Source organism: Tarenaya hassleriana, unplaced genomic scaffold (genome assembly GCF_000463585.1).
Source record: "Tarenaya hassleriana unplaced genomic scaffold, ASM46358v1 Cleome132, whole genome shotgun sequence".
Taxonomy (NCBI): Eukaryota; Viridiplantae; Streptophyta; class Magnoliopsida; order Brassicales; family Cleomaceae; genus Tarenaya; species Tarenaya hassleriana.
Window position 1 is genome coordinate 178,540 of NW_010963717.1, and position 11,127 is coordinate 189,666.

General features: G+C 36.9%; 3 protein-coding genes across 3 annotated transcripts in view; all 3 read left to right on the forward strand.

The window, feature by feature from the left end:
* LOC104807946 (glycine-rich protein DOT1) overlaps nt 1-354 on the forward strand; it is a 1,332-nt gene extending 978 nt beyond the window's left edge. The window contains exon 2 of the mRNA XM_010533400.2: nt 25-354. Within this exon, the coding sequence (XP_010531702.1) occupies nt 25-119 (95 nt within the window). The 3' untranslated portion in view covers nt 120-354. The remainder of the gene's footprint in view (nt 1-24) is intronic.
* Nucleotides 355-4,283: 3,929 nt separating this feature from the next.
* On the forward strand, nt 4,284-5,411 carry LOC104807971 (cytochrome c1-like). Its single transcript, XM_010533440.1, has one exon. The coding sequence runs from the start codon at nt 4,284-4,286 to the stop codon at nt 5,409-5,411; it is 1,128 nt and encodes a 375-aa protein (XP_010531742.1).
* Nucleotides 5,412-5,983: 572 nt separating this feature from the next.
* On the forward strand, nt 5,984-8,499 carry LOC104807947 (ADP-ribosylation factor GTPase-activating protein AGD10). Its single transcript, XM_010533401.2, has 7 exons — nt 5,984-6,131; nt 6,283-6,401; nt 6,884-7,322; nt 7,408-7,665; nt 7,759-7,884; nt 7,999-8,100; nt 8,325-8,499. Exons 1-7 carry the CDS (start codon nt 6,063-6,065, stop codon nt 8,409-8,411), a joined length of 1,200 nt encoding a protein of 399 aa, XP_010531703.1. The 5' UTR covers nt 5,984-6,062; the 3' UTR covers nt 8,412-8,499.
* The last annotated feature ends 2,628 nt before the right edge of the window (nt 8,500-11,127 follow it).

An 11,127-nucleotide genomic window follows, 5' to 3' on the forward strand; every position in this document is an offset into this window, starting at 1 on the left:
GTGGTAGCGGATCCGGGGGAGGAGGCGGTGGAGGCTACGGTGCCGGAGCTGCTCACGGTGCCGGCTATGGCGGAGGAGCTGGCAGCGGCAGTGGAGGAGGTGGTGGTTATGCACCATGAGATCATAAATGGATCCATATACACACACGTACCACGAGGCGACGTACGAGTGCATGGACCGTCTTTAAGATATATATAATGATTGTGTTGCTATATATAACTAATCCGGGGAAGAAAATAAGCCGAAAAAAAATGGCTGTTTATGTCTAAAAATTGCGTACTAATACTGTAAGAAGCTTCGTGCTTTTATAATGGTATATGGAATGAATTAATGTTCCTGTTATATAAACTCATATATTTGCATGTGGTAGCTGGTACATGCACGCACGTACCATCCATGCATGAAGAAACAATCTAAATAATTTTGAAACTCAAATAGAGGATCAATTGATTATATTATTTATTATTTATCATCCATTAATAAATGAAATGTTCGAAAAGGCGTAAAATTTGGATGCAACCTTAAGCTCTAACTCTTAGTTTAATTATTTATTAACCATTAATAATCATGGAATGTTGGTTTCAACCACGAAATTTGAACGGATAAACCACCAAAAGCGGTCATTTTGCATTGCATGGCCATATAAATAATCGCACATCTTCATATGCATGCATGCATGAATAGAAAATTCGTATCAAACCGATTTTTATTTTTATTTTTATTTTTACTTTTAAAAACTAAATAAACTCTCAATGGCAAATCCGAAATTGTTATCCTCAGCCCTATGTCTCTTCCTATGTTTAGGGTTATGTTCTGCAAGAAGATCCCTTCGCTTCACCGTCGCCCGAGGTATAAAAGGCGGTTCCGACTCTTCATGGCTAACCGACGACGTTAAAGGCATAGCCGGCGTAAATTCCGGCGTTAGTCCCACCGCCAATGGGTCTTCCGGGCGGCTCCGTTGCCAGAGATATTAGTTATGACGACACCGGAGGTAAAAAAGCCGGCGAAGTTGGTCGGGGAATGAAAGGAGGAGCCGGTGGTGGTACGACTAATACTTCTGTCGGAAGTGGTGGCTCTGTCGCCAACCTTAACCATGTCGAGGATGCCGGCGGGTTATCCGCCGGAGGAAATGTGGCCGGTGGCGGCTCCGGCGCCGGAGGAGGAGTTTAAGATCACGAGACAAAGATGGAAAAAACCTTAAAAATTTATGAACTTGTAATTTGAAGTAATATTAATTTATAAACTTGTAGATGTGCCTTTAATTTCCAAACTTGCAAAATTGAACATGTTAATTAAATCTTAAACTTGTTAAACGGTTCCATAATCGTCCATAACGTTATTTGGTCAAAAAAACGAGTTGACCGATTCGACGTGGCGCATGACGTGACGGTAATTTTCTGAGTTGGCTCGCCACGTCACGCCACGTCGGATCGGTCATCTCGTTTTTTTGACCAAATAACGCTATGGACGGTTATGGAACCGTTTAACAAGTTTAGGATTTAACGTGTTCAATTTTACAAATACCTCTACAAGTTTAGAAATTAATATTACTTCAAATTACAAGTTTAAGAATTTTTAGGGTTTTCTCTGGACAAAGATATATATACTTTTTTAGATATATAGTATATGGTAGGTGGTGGTATTTTATAATCAGTCGTGAATATATATATTTTTTTTAAAAAAGCCAATTTAAAATAGCTAATTTTTTATATACGAGGTTAAATACTTATATAGAAAACATGGTTCGAGAACAATGTTCTAATAGTTAGTTATTAGACTATGTTATTCTCTAATTTTGTATAGCCCACGGCAATGTCAGCTCAATGGACGGATTGGATATTGTGTGTATATAAACATGACGAAAATTTCCAAATTCGGGGAAAGTCATTAGACATATTGGGTATTTATGATTTTGGAGTTGAATCATTGCTTATATATATATATATATATGTATGTGTATATCCCTAATAGGATTAGTGTTAGTGTCATAATACTAGTTTATATAGTTTTTAGTGGGATTAGAATTATTCTATATTATGTTTATATGTATATATATATCAAGATTTGTGAAATAAACCTTGTATATATATATATATATATTTATAAATATATAAAGAAAAGGAGTACTCATCCATATTTTATAATCTTATCGTATCCTGACTAGACATGACAGTCGACGTCTCTATAACCACTTGCTATACGTGAAGCCAAATGCATGAGTTGTGGTAAAAATATCCGATTCAAAAGTAATTTGGATTGGAATTTTCATTTGGAAATTGTGATTATTTAGATATTCGATTTGGGTTTTACAATTTTGGGATTAGGTATCCGAAAATATTTAAATAGCATTAAGAATATTGAAATTTTGATAACCTTTTTATGAGTATTAAAATAATATTCTTACAATTTTTAAGCATGTTGAGGTTCCATACACTATATGATTATATATAGTTCCACCGTATCGCAGAGGAGGTAATTGGATTATATAAATGAAAATCCAATACAATATTAATTACCACGCGGTTAAAGATGAATTTATGATTTTCTATATGTTATTTGTATATCATGACGCCAATAGTCAAAAGATTATGGGGAAATAAAAGGTCCGACAACAATTAGGCGGAAATTTTTGTTTTATAATGATTCAAAACCAATGGCTAAACCGCTCGAAATTTATATTTTTTTTTTGGTTAAAGAAATTTATATATTTACATAAACGATTATGCGAAAGTTCTATAAAATTCAAAATTCATGTTTATAACGTAACATTTTTTTTTAACCTGAACACGTACATTAATCGTACATACTATACTATTTACTCGTTTGAGATCATGTTTATTTCATTTTTAAAAATGTTTTACAAAGTGGACTGTCGGAAATAATATGTGCATGTACATGGAAAAAAAATCCACGTCATAGTCCAAACCTAATGACTTTCGCATGCGGGCAAGTCAACGGTATCAACTATCAAGTCTACCGTCTTGGATGACTCGTGTTTTGTCCCTCACTATCCCCCCTTTCACATTTTGATTAACTTATTTAATATTTCGACTCGGGTTTGTAGATATCCGATCTCTGGTTATTCGAAAAATGGATATTCGGTATTCAATGAAGACGAAAACGAGTATTAGAAGGTGAAAAGTCCGTATGACGAGTTCGGATTCGGATTTCACAGATTTAGAGAACGGATTACCCGCGAATATATGTACATATAAAAAGACAAAATCATCTTTATATTTCTAAACTATTTACCAAAATACCTAAGATTTTATAATATTTCTATTGCCGTTCTAACTCTTTCTACTTTCTACTTCAAAATCATTTTGTATATTTGAAAATCTTTTTAAGAATTTATATATATTATCATATTTTAAGAATTTTTAAACTTTAAAGATATTTTTGGATCAAAATACGTATGATTTTATTGGATATTTGGTTTAATTTTAGATTGATAAATATTGTATATACAAATATGGATACTTGCGGGTATCCATCTTTTAGTCACAGATATCGATTAGACCGATATCCGGATGTTGCGAGATAATTAAATATAGAGATAATATTTCTATAAAACCCGCAAATACAAAACCAAAAATGAAGGATATCTCCAAAAACGCAGGTGCCAACCCCTAGTTTCGATTAAATCATTCGTAATTTCTCACTGTTAATTTTCCATTAACAAAAAAAATATTAACTTAATTAATATCTGGTATAACCAAGAACATTGCTAGTGACCATCGACCTACTCTATAATAAGACTATGATCGATATCATTATAGTTTTACGCACATTAATTTCATTAGAACACGGGACTATACGCCTCTCTCTAATTTATTAAAATCACTTGTATCATTAATTAGTTTGATTCCTCTTGAAGAATTTTTCCAGATGGTTATTCAAAATCGAAAATGTAGGATTATTTATTAAAATTTGGACTATGTATATTTATTGTATAATTCGGCCCATATGTTAGAATTCAACATATATAGTCAACTTTATAATATTTTTACGTAATAGTAATGAGAGTCAACTCGTGGATCTTTATCTCCTTAGTTAGGTCGACCCTACACGTAGACTTTTGCATGGGGATTAACGTTGAGGATCACTATAAATACGCGACGTAGCTTTGCATTGTAATCCATCCCTTGAAGAGAAAAAAAAACAGAGATATATTAAAAAAAAAAATCAGTTCGCAATGAGAAGAAGTCGAAAGATTCTCGCTTTGGCTTTATGTTTCTTGTTGGGTTTAGGGTTGTCCTCTGCAGCAAGAGTCCTTCTTGCAGATGAGCCGGAGAAAACCGACGAACAAAAGGGCGGCGAAGTGGCCGGAGGAGGCGGTGGTGGAAGTGGCGGCGGAGGCGGTGGTGGTTCCGGCGGCGGGAGTGGCGGCCGTGGAAGTGGTTTCGGTGAAGGTTATGGTTCAGGGTACGGCGGAGGTGGAGCCGGAGGCGGTGGACGTGGTGGAGGAGGCGGAGGTGGAAGCGGAGGCGGCGGAGGCGCTGGTGGATACGGCGGTGGAGAAGGAAGTGGTTCCGGTGAAGGGTATGGATCCGGGGGTGCAGGCGGTGGAGGCGGAGGTGGAAGAGGTGGCGGTGGAGGAGGCGGTTATGGAGCGGGAGGAGCTTCTGGCGGCGGGTACGGAAGCGGCGGTGGGTACGGTGAAGGAGCCGGTGGTGGAACTGGAGGAGGAGGTGGAGGCGGACGTGGTGGAGGAGGAGGAGGCGGTTATGGAACTGACGGAAGCGGTTACGGCAGCGGTTCCGGCTCCGGTGAAGGGTACGGCAGCGGAAGCGGCGGCGGAAGTGGTGGTGGAGGAGGAGGTGGTCGTGGTGGTGGTGGCGGTGGAGGAGCCGGCGGAAGCGGTTATGGCAGCGGCAGCGGCTCCGGTGAAGGATATGGCAGCGGAAGCGGTGGCGGAAGTGGCGGTGGAGGAGGAGGTGGTCGCGGTGGTGGTGGCGGTGGAGGAGCCGGCGGAAGCGGTTATGGCAGCGGCAGCGGCTCCGGTGAAGGATATGGCAGCGGAAGCGGTGGCGGAAGTGGCGGTGGAGGAGGAGGTGGTCGCGGTGGTGGTGGCGGTGGAGGAGCCGGCGGAAGCGGTTATGGCAGCGGCAGCGGCTCCGGTGAAGGATATGGCAGCGGAAGCGGTGGCGGAAGTGGCGGTGGAGGAGGAGGTGGTCGCGGTGGTGGTGGCGGTGGAGGAGCCGGCGGAAGCGGTTATGGCAGCGGCAGCGGCTCCGGTGAAGGATATGGCAGCGGAAGCGGTGGCGGAAGTGGCGGTGGAGGAGGAGGTGGTCGCGGTGGTGGTGGCGGTGGAGGAGCCGGCGGAAGCGGTTATGGCAGCGGCAGCGGCTCCGGTGAAGGATATGGCAGCGGAAGCGGTGGCGGAAGTGGCGGTGCAAATATTCGTATAACCTATGCATGGCATGGTTATCGAAAACAGGAATAAGAAATGACGGAAAGTCTGTTTTATTTTTGCATGCAACTTTATAGTCAACTTTTTTTTTTTGTAATAAGTGAATCATTCGTAAAATGATCACATCGTTGTACACTGTTATTTCTGTTTGTGCGTTTTGTACTCCATGCAAAAATAAATAAATAAATAAATAAATAAATATGTTACTCTTTGGGTTATAAGATCATGCCAAAGTTTATTTTACAGAAAATGATATTTTCATTAATTGGTCCGTTAAATAACATAATTGAATATAATTACCTAAAATATCGATGGCGCAAAAAGATTTTTATTATTAATATCTGATTTTGATAGAAAGGAGTTTGTGAATTTCCTTCAACGAACTTCCATTACCGTTAACTTGAAAAACTCCGATGGATTGCCGAGCGCGCGAAGTATGGGGGTATTTTGGGCATTTCCTGTAAAATCCGACGGATGAAGGGCATTTTCGTCATTACGATCCGAGTTCCACGCACCTGATATAAAGGCCCTCGATTCCGTGCGTGAATTTCGAAATTCATCTCTCTTTTTTTAAAAATTTCAAAATCTTACCGTTTTCCTTTCCTCCGATTCAAATTCCATATCTTTGGAGTTCTTCATTTCCTCTGAAATGGCGTCCGAGAATCTGAATGACAAGGTCGCTGTCTTCAAGAAGCTGAAATCGAAATCGGATAACAAGGTAATGCTGCTCTGTTTAACATGCAATTTCTGTTTCCCAGAGGTTTTTTTCGGCATGCGATCTGAGATCGGATTCAGATCTCGAAGATCTGCGAACAGAACCTTTGGTTTCGGATTAGGAATTTCGGATTCATGGCCATTGTGTTGTTCAGGTCTGCTTCGATTGTAATGCGAAGAACCCGACCTGGGCATCGGTTACTTATGGGATCTTCCTCTGCATCGATTGCTCCGCCGTTCATCGGGGCCTCGGCGTTCACATCAGCTTCGTCAGGTGATTTCTAACGGCGACACATTTCGTGTTTGGACTCCGATTGTTTCGTGTTTGGCCAATTAGCTAATTTCCCTTTCGATTCTAGAGTTGATTTTGATCCAATTTGAATGAAGAAATTGAACCGCGGGCGATTTCTGTTCCTTGCGTTTCGCATTTCTCATCTCTGTGGATTTGTAGCTGTCATGGAATTTCTATAGCTTGTTTTGAAATTCTTATACGAACATTGGGCAGAGACCATCTATACAAGCCTTCAAATTAAAAAAAAAAAGGTTGAAGGCGATTCAGTAAGAGGATTCGAACCAGATTGAAGTTTATATTGGCTTATCAGAAAGGCATCAAAAGCTTGTACTCGTGATAGAGATTTGCACGATTTGGTTTAACGTTCTATGGCGAGTTTCGATTACTTTCTTGGACTGGTTTCGACCTCGAAGTATGCAGAGACCAGAGAGAATCTTAAGGTGATTCATTCTTTTTCTATTTAGGTCTACAAATTTAGACTCGTGGAGTCCCGAACAGCTGAGAATGATGGTTTATGGAGGGAACAACAGGGCACACGTCTTCTTCAAGCAACATGGATGGAGCGATGGAGGCAAGACCGAGGCTAAGTACACATCGAGAACTGCCGAGTTATATAAGCAGAATCTCGCCAAAGAAGTCACTAAAACCATGGCCGAGGAACTGGATTTTCCATCATTGCCCGTTGCTTCTCATTCCGCACATTCAACCAATGGGTTTCCTTGCATCAAAGCCACTGATGAATCGCCTAGAGGAAGCCCTTTGAAGCAGCAAGAAAAACCAGAAGTCACTTCCTCACCAAGAGCTTCTTCTCGTACCAATCTTGTCAGTAGCGTCAAGAAACCACTTGGCGCGAAGAGGGCAGGCAAGACCGGAGGACTCGGCGCTCGAAAGCTTACTAACAAGGTCAATCTCTTTTCCCTATATGATGATTTTGGACAGTTTAGTGAAAATGGAACTAATTGATGGATACCCTTTATGAAAAAATCAGGCAAGTGAGAATCTTTACGATCAAAAGCCGGAAGAATCCATCGTGCCCGTGACTTCCCCAGCTAACAGTTCACCATCGGCTAGGTCATCATTTTCCACTCGGTTCGATTACGTGGACAATGTTCAAAGCATGAGGAGCCAACAAACGCTTAGTCATGTAGCTCCACCAAAATCAGCAAGCCTTTTTGAGGAATTTGGGGTGGATGATGATGACGATGGGTTTCAGAAGAAATCAAGCACAAGATCATCAAAACCACAAGTGAGCCGCCCACTCTTGTTTCTCTGGACCAACAATATTGAAAGATTTTATTGTATATTACCATATGTCCTATACATTTCCTCTACTCTGTAGATTCAAGAGACGGACGAGGCGAGGAAGAAATTCTCGAACGCGAAATCGATATCGTCGGCTCAGTTTTTCGGCAATCAGAGCAATGCCGCCGATCTGCAGGCCAAAAGCACATTACAAAAGTTCTCCGTACGGTCTCTTGGTCCTTTTACACATTCCGATTCCATGGTTATATATATATATATCAATGATATATTGATTGTTAACGCATTGTAGTAAATCACATTTTCATTACACATTTAGGGTTCATCAGCAATATCAAGTGCTGATCTTTTCGGGCACGATGACAAAGATTACTCTCTTGATATCACCCCTGCTGACCTCATCAACCGTTTGTCTCTCCAGGTTCAAATTCCCAACCCATTCCATTACCGTACCGTACCGTATAGCATAGTATAGTATGTAGTATAGTATATCGTCTTGGATACATCAGATCACGAGATATTTCAGTATAACCATAAATCGATATTTTAAAAACTTGCTTAATCATGCAAAAAAATGGCGGGTTTGGTCGTTAATGGCTTGTTAATATACGCTTAATCCATATACGTGTTAATGTCTGGTCGTAGGCACAACAAGACATATCTTCACTGAAGAACATGGCCGAGGAGACTAAGAAGAAGCTCAGTTCCGTAGCTTCCAGTTTATGGGTCTAATTTAATATATAATTAATGGTCTAATTTAATGCTTCTTCTATACAAATCTATCCTAATTATTTTTTTCTTTCTTTGTTAAAAAACAAATCTCAGGAACGTAGTTTCCATTTTTTTTAATGAATGAATAATTTTTTTTTTGTAATGATTAACCCAAGATGGGACTATGAATAAATTGTTATATATATATATATATATATAAAATGGTAAATATAAGTATGCTTTTTTATAAAAGGTGAATCGTATAATTAATATATATAATTTTTTTAAATGAATGAATATTTTTTTTTGTAATGGTTAACCCAAGATGGGACTATGAATAAATTGTTATACATATATATATATATATATATTAATTAATGGTTTGTAAATATAAGTATGATTTTTTTTATTTATAAAAGGTGAATCGTATAAATAAATAAATATTTTACAAAGTCTCATAATCGAGCATTCAAACAAAACAAAGCTTAAACAGTATGTTTTTGTAGGTAAGCGACGAAAAATTCAAGGGTTGTATCTTTATGTTTTGGACCGGCCCGAAAGATATGATTCCCGATTGATAAATTATTTACAATAACAAGAATCGTATAATTTTTTTTTGTGGATATGAATATTCTATGCAATTCCAACGAGGAAAATAACAATTATACTAAAGTTTTCAATACACGTGCCTCCGATTTAAATAATCTTTTAAAATCTTCCCATTCACTACGTAAATTGAAATAAGATATGTTTCATCTTATACGTGAAACTACATACACACATATATATATATACATAATATATATATATATAATAATTGTAAAACATATACATATTAATTTCCAAGTTGGGACCGCCTGCCAGAATTTATAAATGCGCGAATACGGCAAAAGCAAGAAAAGACAAAGTATAGGATAATCAATTGCACAACAAAGAGTTTTTTTCTCTTTTGTTGACAAAAAATAAAATAAAATAAAAACGAACCTAATCGTGTCCCACCTTCGGATGATAGATCTATAGAATTTTTTTTATAAATAAAAAATGTAATATTACACACACACACATATACATATATATATATAGTTAAATCCTTTAAAAAAATCATCAATCACGCACACACACACGTATATATATTTATTTATTATTCAAATTCACATTTTTTTGGGATATGGATAATATATATATTCGAATTAAAACAACACAAGTTTATTACTGATTTTTTTAATCATAAACAATAACTTAATATTTTATTTTATTTTATTTGTCTCCTTTTAAATTTGCCCTTTTCCTTTTTTCCGGAACTTTCCGAAAGAAATTAATTTTATTGATTATGTATATTGAATGCATTTTGACCACCTGCTTAGAGTGTGCATAAGCATTGGGAGCGGCCCTCCCTCCCCGGGCAATCAATAAATAGAGAAAAAATCGAAATAAATAACAAATTATGGGTTATGAGTTATTAAATAAAAATAATATTCCCTCCATTTCAATATATTTGTAATTTTAGGTTATTTTCCATGTTTCAAAATATTTATCATTTTTACATTTTCAATATATTTTTTACAATAATTTCTAATTTTATCTTTACCGTATTCCAATGCATTATTAGTGATAACATTGTTTTTATCATCAAATAAAAGTATGTGATTTTTTCTCTATTTTTTTAAAAAATATGAAATAATTTAAAACAACAAATATTTTGAAACGGATGGAGTAACTCGTAGTCGTCGTCATGATGTGTGAGTCTGTGGAGATGTGTGAGTCTGTTGCGGGGACCAAAAATCTATCCAATTTTGCTAATGGCAACATTTACCAATGCTGATTATCGGATGAATTAAGAAAAATAAAATATATTAGTTTAATTTTTTTATTAATATTGTTTAAAAATAAATAAAATTAGTTTCAGTGATGTTGGGACAATGTTATTACTGTACATTTTGTCCACGTATGTATGTATTTAAATGTAGCTTATTATAATATATATATATATATATATACACACACCGTGAAATCATTTTTTTGTTGTAAAAAAAGAATTAAATGCCAACGGCCCAATTAATTCTGTCCCAAAAATTATATGGTTCACTCTCCGGATGATGTTGGAATATAACCATCATCTATTGAAAATCTTCATAAATTATGTTGTTGCGTTTATAGTCCACCTTCATCAACCAAAACCATTCAATTCATAATCAACCGCATGCTATAAATATTTCATTATTAAAATCCGAACTATATAACCCAACAAAATATTACATATTTTTTGGATATGATTTATTTCAAAATAATGACTCTTATGTAAAAAAAAAATTATCGTATTTTGCTTTTTACGTTGGGAAAAGAATAAAGGAATTTCTAAAAAAAGCCCACATCATGTTTCATTGAATCTGGAAATCGTAGAAAGCGGTCGTGAATTTTATCCATAGTTTGTATAAATAAATGTAAATAAAAATTAACAAAGAGAAAAGAAAAAAAAAAAGAAAAACGTGTAAGTCAAAAGCTCAGCCACACGTTCCCTCGGTTTCCTTATCTTCTTACAGTCTCTCCACCCTCCACGCACATGCATGCATGCATGCATCTTTTTAGCTAAACCAGTATATATATATATATATATATATATATATATATATATGTGTGTGTGTTTTGTTAAAGTATATATATATATATATATATATATATATATATATATATAAAACACACGACACATGTGTGTTTTATATATATATATATATATATT